Source organism: Coenobita brevimanus, chromosome 6, assembly GCF_032717465.1.
Source record: "Coenobita brevimanus isolate Jiangsu-jjx chromosome 6, ASM3271746v2, whole genome shotgun sequence".
Lineage (NCBI taxonomy): Eukaryota > Metazoa > Arthropoda > Malacostraca > Decapoda > Coenobitidae > Coenobita > Coenobita brevimanus.
Window position 1 is genome coordinate 49,088,308 of NC_136959.1, and position 18,256 is coordinate 49,106,563.

Here is an 18,256-nt window from a genome sequence, read left to right on the forward strand (position 1 = left end):
AAAGTGTAGGAAAACCTCTCATTACTGACGAACATCTATGGAACAATATGATTATTGGATGTGACCAGCTTGGATCCTATATTACAGAGTGTAGTAAGCAACAGTACAGAAAGCCGAAACGTATTCTATGGTCACCATACTGTATGCTTACAAAGTTCCATCAGCACTTTTACAGTCTGAGTTTCAATAATACGGTCTTATGTTCTACACCAGATCAACAACGTTGTGTTTACCCTTTAACTGTGAAATGTCTCCCCTAAGCAGTACAAAATCGTCTGAGAGTAACAAGAAAAAAAAAAAAGAACAAATTATTATAGTAATATTGTAAAAGGGCTAAGTTACCAGCTTAACGATAATAGAATGTGTTCTGATATAGCATTATACTGTAGGCTATTGCCAGTCAATGTAATGTGCATGCATCACGGTCATGTAAACAAGATCATCGCAGTGAGCCTGCTCTACAGTTTTGGTTAAACAGTAAATGCACATATGAGTAAAGTAATGATTGTTGAGAAAATTGTTCAGTATGATGGACTGATGAATTGAAAGAAACCTCAGCTGATGGAACTACTAACCATAAGAGATTGTAATTAGCCTCACAAATGATTATAAATTTCCGACATTTGAATTCGATGTGTTCAGCATAACTATCTCCCGCCAACAGAGAGTGTACGTGTATCTAGGGAGATGGACGAAGGAAAGGTCTCTTGGGTGTCGGTGGGAGGGAATGGGCGTCTTGCATGTCATGTGAAGGCTCACCCACCTCCATCTTTCACCTGGACGTCACAAGACGGAACCATCATTCATAACGACGACAAATACATCATCCATGAGCCAGTGGTCAGTTCTGATTATAAGATGACCAACTCCATTGATGGTTATTTCTGCTTGCTTATATTTTTTATCATCACATGGTTGCCGATCCCTCCCAGGGGCCGCCCCAGTGTCACTGAGTTACCTACTGACTCACTGACGTCAGGTACTGACTTAATGAGGGTCTGATTTGAAATTAGCCCTTTGCAGCCCCCCTTGAGCCTATGGAACAGTTACTGGTGTCGTCCTAAGATCCCCCTCTCCCCAGTTGATTCATAGGGACTGGTTCATAGTAATATAGATTCTCACGTTAAGAATTTTTATGCGTTACAAAATATTTTTAAGAATATTAACTCAAATCATGAAAAGACCATTTTGGAGTCTTTTAAAACTTTTTTCGGACCGAGGGCCCCGAGGGTACAGAAGTAAACACCTTGGCTGCTCTAGTATTACTGTATATTATGTTTAACTTCACATTGTATAGATCTTTCCAAGACTGTTCATGAGAAAAAGAGATATATGGGATACTGAGAGACTTTGAAGGACGAATTTATGTACTAGCTGAAAAGTCGAGGGCTATGTAGCGAGTAGAAAGATGTAGAAAAGGAGTTTTTGTACAGAAAAAAAAAAAAGGAGAAGAATTTCCCCCTGTCAAAGGTATATAGTAGATAAATCAGTAGTTTCGTATGTCACTGTTTAATCATGTACGTGTAAATATTATGAGATATGTTTGTGATAGACACGGCGAGAAGCAGGAGGAAATGTAAAGGGAGGAATCGTCATTCGATGTAATGCTACCTTCAAGCCACTCTACACTGAGTAACAAGCCAAGCGGTTTCTTGTATCCCAGGAAAGCACATAAATAAAAAATAAATGGGAATACGATGGTCTAGTGCGTTAAGACACTCCGAGTGGATGGTCGATCAAGGTTTAGTCCAGCGGATATTGGAGGGTAATTGTTCACATAATACCACTCAAAGGAGAGCAACTGATCACTTTCGCCACAATATGCCTGGAGTGAGTACCCTGGCCCCAGGCTCTTGATAAGGCAAAAAGGATTGCTTGATGGATGGAGTCATCAGCATCAGAGTGGATTGGACTAGAAATATAACTTAGAAAACTACTGATCAACTACTTAAAAAAAAGTTGATAAAAGAACAGAACAATGAGCCGTTGATATCTTTATATGAATAACAATGGTTGTGCGCCACAGCAGCTATACAGCAATCAGAAAGGGAACTTGAGATGGAGACACAGATGAAAGGATTGAATCCGTCTGAGAACAGTTTTGAAATATAATTTTGTACCAAACTCAGTTCTATGGTATGTCTTGTGCAACAGCAATTACTTCACTGGAACCCGGAAAAAAGAAATGCTTGGGAGCCTGGAAGTATAATGTAATTACTTTTCCTGGGGTGCAGTCCACAAAGGACCCATTACGATGATCTGGAAGAAATTTACGAGAAGACAGGTGCTTCAAAATCTTCTGGTAGGGGATTGATTGTTAGACTCTGATAACAGAAAAATTAAAGCAATAGAACGATAACAGAGAAACCGAGAGTAGTCATTCTCTTTGGAAAAGACTGAATGACAGCAATGTTTCCAGCAAAAAGGAGATGTGTTAGGCGACAGACAAAGATGAAGAGCTTGCTTAGGTAGGATGTCAGTACACAGCTCTTCAGAACAACATGGCGGATGCTATGAGACCCATTAGTCTTATTACAATCCACGCCAGAGAAAGCAGAGAGCATTTGTCTTGGGAAAATATTTAAATGTAAGGCATGAAAAAAGTCAACGAGGGAGAAGATGGAGGAACAACAACAAAATTGTCCAGAGGAAAGGCAAAGTACTGAAAAAAGAGCTGATTTATCTGACATGACAGCGATAGAATTATCTGAAAGGAAGGGGGGAAAGAAAGAAGAGAATGTAAAATTAATGGAAAGGTCTTGGTACGGGATACAAAAATTGAGAAAAAAGTTCCATAAAGACCACTGCTCTTAGCAGTAACGTACTGTACAGTATATTTTATTATTTCCATGGACGTACAGACTTACCACGAATCTAAGAAGAAAAAAAAAATACAGTGGACATGATAGCCTACGTGTGTATCTTGGTGATGGTAACTTAAAATGCCACCTCCTTATTCCTGACTACATTTGAACAGGCGTGTGTGTTTTTTAAATGCATCCTCCCATTGCTAAGAAGTAACTTAACATCAACCCTTCCCTTCCAACGTCTGTATGCTGTCTGACCACCTGTCCTTGTGTCATTTACATAGAAAATAAACTGTCTGTCCCTCTTCAGTGTCAGTGAACCCTGGAATTAAACAAGATAACATATTCATCTACAATTTTCTAACGTAATGAAACATTGGTCATCATAGTTTCTTATATTTAATTGTGTATTCCCTCAGTTAGGATGATATAGTGAAGTCTTACTGTACCTCATGAAATATTAAGTAACAGTAGTACAAAATATTATATGGTGGAATGATGCATTACTTGACTGTTTCCAGTGCGTGGATGGTGTTGCTTCGTGGGTGTCTGTGCTGGAGGTGGTTGATGTGACCCCTGCAGACTATCGTGCATACTACTGTTCAGCCACAAACAACCTCGGCTCAGACTCCACTAAAATCGTCCTTAGACCGCCATCACGACCCCTCCCTCCTACTGATCTTACGGTAAGGCGATCTCCAATGCTGATTGATACATAGACGCCATTACTGAGGTGCAAAAGAACTCTATCGCAATATATGTCTAGTCTAAAAATTAAAAAAAAAAAAAAATGGGTGATCTAGTGGCTGGAACATCCTAGTCGGCGTAACGGCCTTGGAAAAAAAAAAAAAGTCGATTCCCCAGCGGTGACTGGAAGTTATTCGATCATGTAATGCCATCACGGGAAGTAGGCTGGTCATCTACTTTTAAATATACTGTACTACGGTTTTCTACCATCAGACCCCTACACCTCAAAGAGGGTAATATAGGACGTTTCTATTCTTTTACAATACTAATAAATAATTGATCAAACACATCTTAAAGTTTGATTATATAAAGAGTTTGTTGTCCGACATTGGAACACACCAGAATATAGGCCTACCTGCACAGTAAGAAGCCAAGTATACAGTAAGAGAGCGGCACGAGCTTACATTCTTACTGTTGTCCTCGTTCTGCTTGGAAAAAGTTTTGATTTAACCCCTTCTATGCAGTGACACTTTTTCAAAGTTTACACTTCTTACCACCAGATAGTGTTATTTAACTACTGTAGGTAGAGCCCTGATAGTGAAACAAAGGTTATATTTACTGGTAACCCGTTCACTTCCGAAAGCATCTCGTAAAATGAATATAATCGTTTGGTGATGCTGGAACAAAATACAGAATAATCATCTTAGTCAAGGGATTAAGCTTGCACCGGTCATTCCATTAACAGAGCCGATCCACAGTGATCGTCACACCCCATCCTGCTCCACCGATCAAGCCCGTCCCGCCCACACTTATCAGCGCGTCACATTTTGTCTGCCTTTTATACACAGAATTTATAGGGAGAATTCTCATAAACGCCTGTCTTCACGGGCCTGCCCCCCCCCCCCAGCACTTTTTAACCACCCCAACTCGTCCTGCCCATTCTCCTCCGCCCACCATAACCGCGTTTTGTTTGAACCTCTCTATGAGCATTCACTTTCTCAAAAATAACTGACCAACTGTAACTAGGATTCTGCACATGGCTATAGAACGTAATAACACATTGATTATTCTCTCTCTCTCTCTCTCTCTCTCTCTCTCTCTCTCTCTCTCTCTCTCTCTCTCTCTCTCTTATTGCGTTGAACAGGGCAGCGGCAATACCCTCTGAGAAGACGATCACTGTGTTAAAGACTTAAATCCCAGCTATCTTCAAGAAGAAGAACAACAACAAGTGCTATCAGAGAGCTTTTAGCTCCACAAAGGCACCACCATATCCCCTTTCATGTGTTAATAACCTTGAAATTTCACTTTTATCTCCAAATTGGATCACTTGTTCCCCTGATGGGCTACAAACATTATTCCAAGTTTGGTGCAGTTCCATCCAATAATTTTCCATAATGTTGCTAAAACCAGACAGACAAACGAGCCCAGCCAAAGACACAACCATCTCGACAGATTTAACAACAACAACGACAACAAAGTAAGCACGGATCGCTGTCCACTTGCTGTAGTCTGGAAGAGATGAAATCTTTTACAGCATACACATTATTCTTTTTGCTGCATCCAAAAGGTCGGCCGAATACAGTACAGTGTATGTCACTGTGTCATTCACTCAGAGTCACTCTACCATTTTGAAGGATGGGGTCCAGGCCTTATGAGAGGGGTGTTGGGAGGTGGGGGTACGCATACATACATACATACATACATACATGTAGAAGTACGTACATACATGCATACATGCTCGCACATACATATATACAGAGAATTGTACTATACAGCACAAGAGTACTTGTCGACCGCACATATTTGCGTCATACTGGTACAGCCATACATACGACACAAAGGAGCAGGCAAAGCACTACATTCTTAAATACATAGTTACATACAAGTACACAGAAATACTCAAAACAAGAGCACTAATCGAATGTGTAACTGCGTCTTGTCTGAATAGCCACAAACACAACACAGAGGGGCAGGGCAGAGCACTGGGTAGTTATTTGTACTGGGATGGTCTGTAGGCAAGAGGGATGTTCTGTAAGTGTTTAACCAGTGATTAATGATTTCTTGCCCCTTAGAATACTGTAGGGGAGGGTGTAGCTATTAAAAGTGATCGTTGTCCTTTTTTATACCAGACATATGTAGCGTCTGGCTTTTAACAACTACAATAAACTAATATCCTGCAGTGTCTTAAGAGGATGAAGAATTTAAATATATACTGAAAACTATAACATTTCTACGAAGCCCATTTTTTTTTTTTTTTTTTTTTTCATGATGGAGGGACTGAAAATCCAGTCAACGGAGGTGAAACCTCCTTCAGCCACCGAGACTGAATGGCAGCTGGGGAACACCTCACAGACCCTGAAAGGCTGAGGCAAAGGGTGCAGCTGACTCGTTAAACCAGATATTGACAAATGAGACTTATTTACAGGAAGTTTAAACTTTAGCAAACTGCATGGAGCTCCCTTGTGCATAATGACAGAAATGGGAATATTTTACTTCACACACACAAAAAATAATTGTCTGTCTGCAGTCTCTCTTTGGAGCTGGAATGAAAAAGCCGGAATGACAAAACCCCTTCCTCCTCCTGTTTTAAGCAGACTTGCAGAAAAGAAGGGGGAAGATTGCAGTTATAACAGAAGACAGTGACTTAGTTAGCTTTGGGCAAGGAAACAACGCCTCCATTTCCTAGTAAAATCAAACCATCACAAGATGACAGGTTTTAAAAGACTGATCAAAGATGAACGCAAGATTTTCTCTGTACGTAATATTACCATTAACAGCTCAGTGTAAGCAGCTACAGGAGCGGCAGGTACAACCCAAGAAAAAAACTGTTAAAACCCTTGTGATAACGAGAATCATTAATGACACCGGAGTCGCAGACTTATTTTACCTGATTGTCATGATGATTGTCATGTTGTGATTTATTAGGCACCTCTAACTTGGAGTCGGTAATCTAACCACCCACCCACCCACACCCACACGAGTATATATATATATATATATATATATATAAAAGCAGGCAGCTGAGGAGGGCTGGGTGACGTTCTGCTCTAAGTCTGGCTAGGTGAACTTGATCATCTCCGTTTAAGGACACCTCTGATGGGTGGATGTCGTGGGGGGAGTGGGGGGGCTAGTAGTATGATGTTGTGATCGAGATGTTGTATTGCCCTACGTGTGAAGTGAGAATATATATATATATTTTATTTTTCGTTGCTTGTGTTGGAATGTCTAGAGGTGGAACATCTTTGTATGAGGGTTGATGATGTTTGTGTTGTAATTATTTTATGTGCCTAGTTGTGTTGTGTGTCTCTGTTATATGATGAAAAAGGTGTTGTTTATTAAAACACGCTGCCGCGTAGAATTTTGTGCCCCTCATATCAAGGTAGTATCTGACAGGGAGGACTTTAATTTCAGAGTGTAAGTGAGCTGTGGGATTTGTTTTGGTGCTGCCAGTGGCCATATGTTACTTCAAGGGTCTTAGTGGAGGGTGTGTTTGGCATACGTACAAGTGTGGTGTGGGGGAGTACCTGTGCTCATGCTTACTGCTGATGATGAGTGTGGTGGTGCAGGGTGGTGGTATAGATTCGTCCATCTATAATTAATATGGACCCGGGCTCAGAGTGGAGAGCCCGCCAGAGTTTTCTAAAAGTAAACGTGGAGCAGCCTCTACGAGGAACTGCAGGGGCTGGTGAGTTGAAAAAATAGATGTGGGTCCGTTTGTTTTAGACGGCCTAAAAATATGTCAGGGTTAAAGGCCGCCTTGACTATGTTTTGAATTTCCTCTCTGCTCATGGACGTGGAAGGAGGAGAGCATGACGTAGCAATCTCTGCAGGAGGCGGTGGAGACACAGGATGTTCGATCTCCATCTCGTCAGGTGGTGGTGGAAGCCTGCCTTTCTTGCCCTTCTTTTTCCTCTTCTTCTTAGGCTGGCCGTCAGTAGCAGGTGGTGGAGTCGAGAGCAGGAGGTCCTCTTCTTCCCGGTCGATGGAAGGGACGGGAGAAGGAGCCCTTTCCTCAGCTACTGACGGCGAGAGGCGGGAATCTTCGGCTGGATCTGGCTGTGTAGGCTCGGTGGGCGGTGCAGTGGCGGTGATGGTGGTGGCAGCAGTTGCCCTGTTTAAGGGAGCGTCGAGCTGCAGCCTTTTCCGCGGTGTTGTGCGGGGTTTGGGAGGCTGCAGCTTAAGGGCGCGACGCTCCTGACGAGGGGCAGCATGTGTATCTCGGGCAAAGCACTGCGGGATGACAATTCGCGGAAGCCCGTTCTTCTCAAATATCTGTGGGAGAAGAACGAGCATCGCCGACTTGTCACCGCCGCAAAATGCTCGTGCAGTCGCGATACATATGGTGACTATCGTGTCAATCTCCCCAGAGCACCGGGGATCCTTGGGCTCACGATTCCGAGCCGAGGGGCGCCGCCGTGCATGAGCAGAGCCCTGCACAGCTGCACCTCTCGGTCCAGTAACGTGTATAGCCTCAACGTGTATAGCCTCAGGACCCTTCGGTGCCTGTAGGAGGTCAAACACGACAGCCTCGCCCTCTCGTAACGGGCGTTTCCGGCCCCGTGAATTGGTGCAATCGATCCCCAGGCGGTGCAAGAATACATCGGTGCCGGTGTCCTGGCGCCGAATGAATCCATACCCCTCCCTGGCGTTGTTACCATTTCACGGTGCCAGAGGTGGAATTGGCTGGGGCGATCTTCAGCAGGTTGTCCTCAACCCAAATCTGTAGCAGTGTGTTGAGGTAATGTTGCTGAAACGTGCAAGCTGTGTCTCCAGTGTGATGTGTGGTTGTTATGGTCGTGTCATCTGCACATGAGGCAGGGTGGCTGGATGTGCGGATAGCATGAATGTATAGGCTGATGAGTGTGGGTGAGAAAACGGAGTCCTGTGGAACTCCTTTAGGGAAATTTCGTGTTCGTGATCCTGAAATGTAACAAGTGCTTGTCTACCAGATAAATAGTTGGCAGGCCAACATTTGGTGTTTTCTCCAAAATCTCATAATCACACACACACACACACACACACACACACACACAGAGGCGAGAATATAATTTTATCTATCTATCTATCTATCTATTGCCAGACGCCTCAATCCCGTTTGGGGTGGCCACAAACAAATCGCCTCCAAGTCGCCCTGTCCCCCACCATTTCACTGCCCTGCTCCCAACTCACACCCCCTTCTCTCATATACCTCTCCACCCCATCCCTCCATCTCATCCTCGGCCTCCCCCTCCCTCTTCCCCCCTCCACCTCACTCACATACACTCTCTTCGTCAGTCTTTCGCCCTCCATCCTCTCCACATGGCCAAACCACCTCAGTGTGTTCCTCATAACGCTTCCTATCACATCCACATCCACACCACAACGCTCCTTTATATCCTCATTCGTCAGCCTGTCTCTCCACGTGACTCCACAGGCTCCTCTTAAATAACTCATTTCCACTGCTCTCACTCTTGACTTGTGTCCTTCCAACAATGTCCAAGCTTCACTTCCATACGTTAGAGTTGGTATATATATATATATATATATATATATATATATATATATATATATATATATATATATATATATATATATATATGTATATATATATATATATATATATATATATACAGTATATACATATATAAACACCTGAAAGAAGCTCAAAATCATTTGAGAACCCTGTGATAAATTACTATGAATAATATGATGAATAATATAGTTAATTCTAAATGACAGACAAAAAGGAATAAACATACCGGTACCAACCAGTGTATACGTACTGAACACTCAAGGGGCAATGAACTGGAAGAGCACCACTTTGCCATGGCGTTTTCAGATAATTTTCATCATCAATTAATTAATCAAAAAGATCATAATATAAGATTAGTCACCAAAAAGTCAGAAGAGAAATGAATACGACCTTTTACTATAACTCACGCGCATGAGAAAAACAGTCATCATGAGGAGAAAGACGCTGAGAAGAGGAGAAATGAAAGGGGATTCAGGAACATGATACCACCGACAATGGTTTGCTGAAGAATCGGTCCTTTTTGCTCCTGTTGTTGTAGTTCCAGGCTCATCTGAACGTGAACTCGGTGGCCTGCAGGCTTAAACTACCCTTGTCCTGCAATCCACCATCCTCCTTTCGTAGGCTATAGCTGAGGGACGTTTGCATAACTGGACAGTGGTTTTATTGGTACCACCACCTCTCCAGCACCTGTCACGTCTTACAACACGTACACAACAACATATCTGCATTTTGCGAGAAAGTAGATGTTCTGTAGCTTCCTGAGAAAGAAGCTTTTTTTCTTTGTCATATTAAGGCTTTTGGAATCAATTCCATCCATTGCTTTAGTCTTCCAGGATTTGATAGGGCCTAAGATGTGTTCCCCAGCCTCCATCCAGTCAGGGTGACACACTGACAGCGAAGACCTCACTATGACTGTGAATATAATCATTTTAACTAACTTTCATTTGTTGGCTGGCTAGCAGGTTATAAAGGTGACCAACGTAACTGTAACACTGGGCTGGGCAGCAAACAGTGCCGGAGGTCGACCTGAGGGCTACACTGTCAAGTACAGAGCCACAGGAACCCTAGATTATCAGGTCAGTTTGCAAACTTCTGTGTTCACCTTTAAAAAAAAAAAAAAGAAGAAAAGAATAAAAAGGAAAAAAGTCTGGAACACCTGATAAACCTGTGATAAAACTGTTACTTTGTAACATTCCTTTAGTAACATAGTAAACATGTAAAAATATTCTTATAAATTTTGATGTTTCTTGCATCCCCTTTTATGCTGATGTGCTGTTGCTTCTTCGCACCACAGTATGAGGATGTGATGGAAGGCAACAAGACTCAAGTAACAGTGGAAGGGCTGCAGCCAGGACAGGAATACTCCATCACCACTCAGGCCACCAACTCCCATGGCAATTCAGACTATGCCATACCTGCCCTCACCTTCACTTCACTCGGTAAGGCTGGCACAGGAGAAGAAAAATACAGAAAGGTCACCATGTACAGTACACCACAAGGGCCATATTCACTAACAAACTTATGACCATCTTCATCTCGTAACCTAGAGCTCATTTAGCAGGACAAACGAGAGACATGGCAAGACTCTGCTCTCTGCTTTCATTGTCCGCCCTATAAAAACAAATCTTGGCTACGACAGGGATTTGATCGTAAGTTTATTGAATCAACGTCCTGACTAGTACGGGCTCCACATCGTTACAGTATAAATGAACCCAAGTTACGAGTAGTTATTGAAGTGGGCCTGTTAGGAAATCTGGCCTCTAGTCTGTTCCGGCTGCTAATGGGGAAATAGTTCCTCTTGTGGTAATTACAGTCATGAGGGAAATTAGTGTTTTACCAATCACAGTGCAAAACCCCTCAACTGCATTTTAACTCTTTTGAGTAAATGTGCCACCCTCAGTTGAATAAAATAATGAGACTAATCAAATTTCTCAGTATGCCGGCTTTTCATATTACTGTAAGTTAGTGAAAATATGGACGAAAAAATACTTAAGAGTGTAGGCTTATCTCATGACACAACTTCAGTACTGTTGTATTTCTAAGTACAGTCAGGGAAATGAGTATCTCTCTAAGGCTGGGTGAACATATATCAGAAAAGTCGAACCATCCAAGACACGCATTGGTCCAGTATAGATTTCAGTGATGCATGGCAAGAGTTTAATTAACTTCAGGCAAAATATTAATAATAATAATAATAATAATAATAATAATTAAAACATCGTAAAACTGCCCAAGGACAAATTTGATAAAGAAAAACTTCCCACAGCCATTGCCTACTAGAAGCCGAGCTATAAAGGGACATTGTGTTCAAGGTCACTGATCCTGTGCGTCTAACCTTAGGTCATTAGTTTATAAGTCTACCAAGTTTGGTACCTCCAGCTTTACACCTTCATGGAAAATTAGGTGACATCCGGAATACCAGGAAATGTCCCGATTTTTTACCCCATGCTATCCCAAATTTTCTACAACCGATTGTAACCATACTCCTTTCCGCCTTAAGGCTATACAGTAGTAAAATTTCAACTTCCTAGCTTAAACCATTCTTGAGATAACGTGGCTGACTCACTTTTCTGTGTTCGCGATAATATTCGGAGATCCGGTTGACGGATTACCACCATGTTTGGCCAAAAGAAGCAGAGAGCTGCCCGACTAAGCTGACCAAGTTTGAAGGCTCTAGGCCAAATAACCTTTGAAATATCGCAGTTAAAAAAAAAAAAAAAAATAGAAGAAGAAGAAAACTTTCCACAGGGTTGTGGGAAGTTTTAATAATAATAATTTCTTTTTTAATTCAAAATGAAACATGAAACATGATTGGCACTGTGCAAGGATGTTGATTCTGTATAACAGCAATGATGAATTACGACAATTTGGTACCCACATTGCCTTAGGATAACCGCAAAAGGTTTCCACAGTTTACTGAATTTCGACTGAGGTCCGTAATTAATAATATTCTGCTAAAAAGGATACAATAAAGTATATAGGTAGACCGCACAACATCATAGAACAACAACGCACGGTACTTGTGGCAACGGATGTGTTACAGGTGGTGGTGGTGTTGGCAGCAGCGATGGTGGCAGCGGTGGAATTAACAGTGGTGAGGGAAGCAGCCACGTGACCAGTTTGCTGTTCCTTGTCATCGTGTTGGCAGCTATAGCTCTGCTGGCTCTCAACATCATTGTTGCTACTTGTCTCCTGCGCCATTTTAGAAAAAAGAGAAGTTCCATTAAATGTGAGTAGGCAAGGTGTTTGTAAAGCTGGATAATCCACAGATCTAGAGTCTACTCTGAGGAAGGGTCGGCAATCTTAGACACGCATGCCAAAGTTGGAACTGTAAATGAGGGGGCTCTTCAACGCTCGTAAAGTAATTTAGACAGAAATGATATTTACATTCATGTAAAAAAAAAAAAAAAAAAGTTTCCTCATGTCTCAACCCGTTTGTTCAAAAAAGTAATGAATAGAGATGGCAGATAAAGTATGAGTACCTATATTGATAGATTTAACGTGTTCCCGATTAAAATAATCTTTAATCTACAAAACATTTACACAATAGTTAATAATGCAATAAATAGCAGCATCACTATGTAATGCTGACCTTCGGCCAACATCACTAAGTAAAAGGTGACTTATGTTAGCACTGATATAGAATGGACCATTCAGCGAAATACGCATAGGAAATTTATGGCTGGCTTGCAGGGCTGTAAAAATATTACATTAACTTCGAACTGGCGGACTGCATTTCATGACAGGGACAAAGCAAGTATACACTGCTTAACCTCTTCTGCCGGAGGACGCAATATTTATTTAGTATTGTCTCCTGAAGATATTACTCAACAGGTGCTTTCCAAACTTAATAGGATAGAGATGGTCTTCATTAACCTACTCAGTACAAGAGAGCTTTCCTAAGTTTAATAAAATCGTCGAAAGGCAGCAGGGTTAAAATATAAAATGAGTAGTCCAACTGAAGGTGATAAAAACTTGACTGAGCTGTAACAGGTTCTACGACTGCACCTAGTGTACCTTTCCCTTCAGGTTATAAAAAGTTCTCAAGTTTACCTTTAGTTGTGAATTACCAACTTTATTGTGTACTTTGTTATGCCTAAAAAGGCTTTTTTTTTTTTTTTTGCTAAAGTTAGAGAAACCTAATTGGCTGTGTTATGACCCTTAGGAAGATTCTTCAGTAGCCACTTGCATTTACTAATAAGCACAACTGGATAGGAAGGCACTATTCAGCAAGCCAAGGACTTAGATACAGGGCTAACTTTGCAACAAAGAAATCAGAACTTCCAGTATTTTACCTAAAGAGAACGTGATGCCTTTCACTGTCCCGGAGAATCTCTCCAGCAGTATCGTGTCCGAACTCCTCCGTGCACCAGAGAAAATAAATCTCTTGTGGTTTCACCTGGCACGTGAAAGCTTGGCGCCTTCCACCCATTCCAGCTCTGGTAGACCAACTAACTGCCAGATGGATCAAAAGATGACACAACTCCTTCGTGGTGTGATGATTTGTTTAATATAGGCTCAGACCACTGAGCCATGAGTTTTACTAATTTATTGTTCTTCAGTCTTTTTTTTTTTTTTTTTTTTCATCTTGTATGGTGGCTGTATATTTATGGCTGTAGGGAACTCATTCTTTCCTCACTGACATTATGAGTATATGTATTTTTGAGAAAGCATTGTTCGGAAGGTTTGGAATCTTCCCACCATGATCTGGCTGGCTAACTGCTTACTTTTCGTTTTGGAAGATTATTAACTTATGATATTCTGCCGAATATGTGCTCTGAAATGCTTAACTTTTAGTCCTTTCTAAATTTTAAAAAAAAATGAAAGAAAGAAAGAGAAGCAAAGTCCGGAAGCTTGCACAAATTGTTTCTTACCAACAATAGTGAAAACAAGAAAACCATTATCCATATCGCTTCATTTCAATACGGCTGAACATATTGTGTTTGAAATACTAGAAGCCATAAGAAAAGGGAAAGACAGGTTGGGGAGGACATTACAGAGCGGACCAGTTGTGTTCGTGAAAAACTGTGAATACCGATCTTTTTATGTACCAGTTTGATCCTGAAACTGTAAGCTGTGTGTAGGCTGGCTTGAAGTGCTTAGCAGTTTTCCCTCACCTCGTTGTCCCAGTGCAACAGAAGCCAGGTTCTTCAGGAATCGATGGAAGAAGACGGAAAAGCTTTCTTGGTGATTTATTACAGAAATCATAAGCACAGAGCCCTGACATTACATGGATCATCACCGGCATCCCTAGCTAACTTCGTTCTCGCCCTTACGATGAGAAACTCGGTTTTGGAGTCTGAATATACTTCATCTGCCCAAGAATCCATTTTTTTAGAGGTTCATCAATTCCAATCCGCTCAACACCAATGGGTCAAGGGAAGCCTTTGCAATGCAGCAGCAGCCTTTGACAGGAGTCATTGCCAGTCAACACTGCCAACAAACACCCAATCTTATCACAAGCTACCAAGTCCTATCACCAGCTTTTGTTATCAGCATTCACTGTCATCAACTCCTCTTGAAGTAGCTGTGCCTTCAGAATGTTTTGGGACAGGGATCCCCACGCAGGAGTGGTCAGTCTCGGAAAATCTGACGACCGCCGACGTTACTGCAAAGCCTTCAGAGACCCCGATCGCCTAGTGAGAAATCTCATGCCATGAAGAGGTCCGATCAGAAAACCCCTGCTTGTCTTACCATGTCACACATCTCGTTCCGCTGGCGATCTTCTCACCAACCTTTCAGATTCCTGGTCATCTTTCTTTCGGGACTTTGGCGAAAGCTTTGCCATTGCACTTGACATCTCAAAGGCTTTCGATCGAGTCTGGCATAAATCTTTTATTTCCAAAAAGTCCTCTTAAGGTGTCTGTCCTTCTATCTGTGCCTTCATCTTTAGCTTCCTTTCTGGTCGTTCTATAACTGCTGTGGTAGACGGTCACCGTTCTTCTCTCAGAGCAATAAATAGTGGTATTCCTCAGAGTTCTGTCCTATCACCAAATCTCTTCCTTCTGTTCATCAATGACGTAAGCTATACATCCAGTACATCTAACCATATTCACTCATATGCTAATGACTCCACCCTTCATCTATCCTTTCGCTTCTTGCAGCCCCTATCTCAGCACTTCAGCACACAAGGGATGAGGCTATGACACACTTAATGTCGGACTTGGCTCAAATCTCTGACTGAGATAAAAGTATTCCTGTTTTTGACGCATCAGAAACTCAGTTCTTATATTTTTCGACCGGTCAAAATCGTCCACAAGACTATCTTCTAATTTTTAACAGTATCCAAACCAATCCTGCATCATCTTTGAACATACTTGGGGCTACATTTTCTCATAATTTATCTTGGAAAGATCATTTTACCCCTCTTGTAAAATATGCTTCCAATAGATTAGGTGTGCTAAGCCGACTCCAGGCCTTCATTTACCCCTGCACAGTTGTTGATTTTATACAGGGTTTTTTTTCGCCCCTGTGTAGAGTACAACTCTCATGTGTGGGGAGGCTACCCACATACAGCCCTTCCCAACAAGGTGGAGTCAAAGGCTTTTTGCCTCATTAAGTCTCCTCCACTTACTGATTCTCTTCAGCTTCGGTCTCTTCTCAGCATGGTTGCATCTTTATCTCTTTCTATAGCTACTTCAACGGTCACTGCTCCTCTGAACTGTCTGTTTGCATTCCTCCACCACTATGGCGGGCGTGTAGCACCCGTCTAGCAGCAAACTCTAATCTCTTTTCTGTCCAGCTCCCTAATAGTACTCCCAGTCCTTCTTGTCTGCAACAGGCCAGTTCTGGAACTGTCTTCCACTGTCTGTATTTCCTACTGCCTAGGACCTCCCGTCTTTTAGTCGCAGTGTGTCCAGGCATCTCCAAGCAAACGAATCTTTAATTTAGCGTTCTGTTGTTGCTTTTCTCTTGGAGGGAACAATCTTGCTCGCTCCTAGCCTTTGGTTCCTTCTTCCTTGCGTGCGTGCGTGTGTGTGTGTGTGTGTATATATATATATATATATATATATATATATATATATATATATATATATATATATATATATACACACAGTATATATATAAAGTTCAAATGAACGCGCATATCTCGGGAGCCAACGGAGATGTCAAGCTGAAATTATTTGTACTGTACACACTTCTGGTATCATGGGAAAGGTTTTTAGGCAAAAATAACTGAAAGCCGTTAACTCTGAAATATAGGTCGATTTTTCCTACAACATCGTAGGGCCCCACTGCAAAGATGCCCGGTGAAACTGGACAGGTCCACTAGTATATACACACACACACACACACACACACACACACATATATATATATATATATATATATATATATATATATATATATATATATATATATATATATATATATATATATATATATATATATATATATATATATATATATATATATATATATATATATATGCATGTATGTATGTATATGTATATGTATATGTATTAAAGCTATCAACGGCACTACAAAAGGCCTCCACTTCTCTGAACTGAGAGGTGAATATTCCCATGGCTGTGCGTTTAACAACGTCAAGACGCACAAGCCAGGTTACCCCCCATCTCCCGATCATTTCGCAGATCCCGATTGCTCCCTACTCTATAGCAAAGAAATTGAATGAAATACTCACACCCTACCGATTACTGCCTGACAGCTAGCCAGTTTCTCGAGATTCTGATGGATGCACCGCCTGCAGAAGACCATAGTATCACATCTTTGGACGTCGAAAGCATTTTTACCAATGTACCCGTGGACAAAGCGACACAATTCATCTTCGACCGAGTATATAGGTGTGAAGAAACTACGCCCCTCGAGGGAAACCTGCCTCCGAACCGTTTGAATTTTGTGCTAAAAATCCCCCCATCGTCTACCTCCGTGGAAAGATGTATCGCCACATAGTTGGTGTTGTCATGGTCAGTCCTCTAGGAGACGTCTTTGCAAACTATTTATGGGTACAATCAAGGTCAAACAACCGTCCTTCAATCTACTGCCGCTATGTCGACGACATTTTCATTGGAGTACAGGATATACGAGAACTTCTGATCCTCATACAGCGCCTCATCGACACCTCCGGCATAAATATCACTTTCAAAGAGTCTACTCAAGGCCGCTGTCCCTTCCTGGATGTCCTAGTGACCGCCCACGACTCTGGATTCGCAACTGCAATCTTCGTAAAATCATCCACTGCCTTCACCCACTGTTCCTCATGAAGCAATGTTCAGAGTTGGAAAGACGTACAGTCTCGTCAACAATCTATATCGGAACAGCGACGTGGAATACGTAATGAAGAATGCAATTAACAATTGGAACTCAAGTTACAGCGCCCCTTCTCTCAGTAACGAATAAATCACTTTGTACTACCGAAATTAACATCTACAGAATATAAAACAGACGAGAGAATAATGAGAAATATCATTCATAAAAATCTCAAATGCACAGATCCTAACAAAGCATCGAGCAAATCACATACTACAAGACCTGCAAAACTTTCCATTTACTACTCAAGAACCTCCCTTCCGTGAAAAGTACACCCATGCAAGAATCCCACGTCATCTACAGACTTACATGCACAAGTGAGGACTGTGGGCCACATAGCTTCGTAGGAATGAGGAGGACTAAACTGTCAATGTGTCTCACGTGTCACCTACAAAACGGATCGATAAAAAAAAAAAAAAAAAAGTACAGAACTAGTCGTAATACCTCCGTCACCCGTCAGCACCTCGATAATGATGCTGAAATAATTGACCGGGGAAAAAAAAAAATACTCATGTTTCTGGAAACATTTTATATTTTTTTTACATTTCCGAACTGAAACCTGCAATCAGCTCACGCGTAGACGGTTTACAAATCATTCCAAGATGCAGAAGATCACAGACATCCGAGGGGTAACTCATTCCACCAGTGAGATGGCCACACACCTTCCATCACACGCTCCTGACCTACCAGTCACATGTTAACACATGTCGGCGCCTGCTATATAATGAGTCGCTCCTCCCGCCCTCAGATTGGTCTGTAGATATTCCCAGGAAGGAACGGAACGTTACCAAATACACCAACATTCGGACAGCTACTTAGAAATATCAATGAAAATCAACGTAACTTAGCCCGACGCATTGAAAGCGTCGAGCAGAAATTAAATGTTGCAGAAGAAGTAGTTACATTGATCCTAGTGTGTGTGTGTGTGTGTGTGTGTTGTGGGAACAAAGCTTTTGAGCACTGACTTGTCTTGTACTGA

At 41.8% G+C, this 18,256-nt stretch overlaps 1 protein-coding gene across 1 annotated transcript in view; it reads left to right on the forward strand.

Moving 5' to 3' along the window:
• LOC145401168 (nephrin-like) overlaps positions 1-18,256 on the forward strand; it is a 101,672-nt gene that overhangs the window by 51,501 nt on the left and 31,915 nt on the right. The window contains exons 17-21 of the mRNA XM_080273489.1: positions 665-840; positions 3,329-3,493; positions 9,969-10,082; positions 10,301-10,445; positions 12,050-12,235. Of these exons, the coding sequence (XP_080129615.1) occupies positions 665-840; positions 3,329-3,493; positions 9,969-10,082; positions 10,301-10,445; positions 12,050-12,235 (786 nt within the window). The remainder of the gene's footprint in view (positions 1-664; positions 841-3,328; positions 3,494-9,968; positions 10,083-10,300; positions 10,446-12,049; positions 12,236-18,256) is intronic.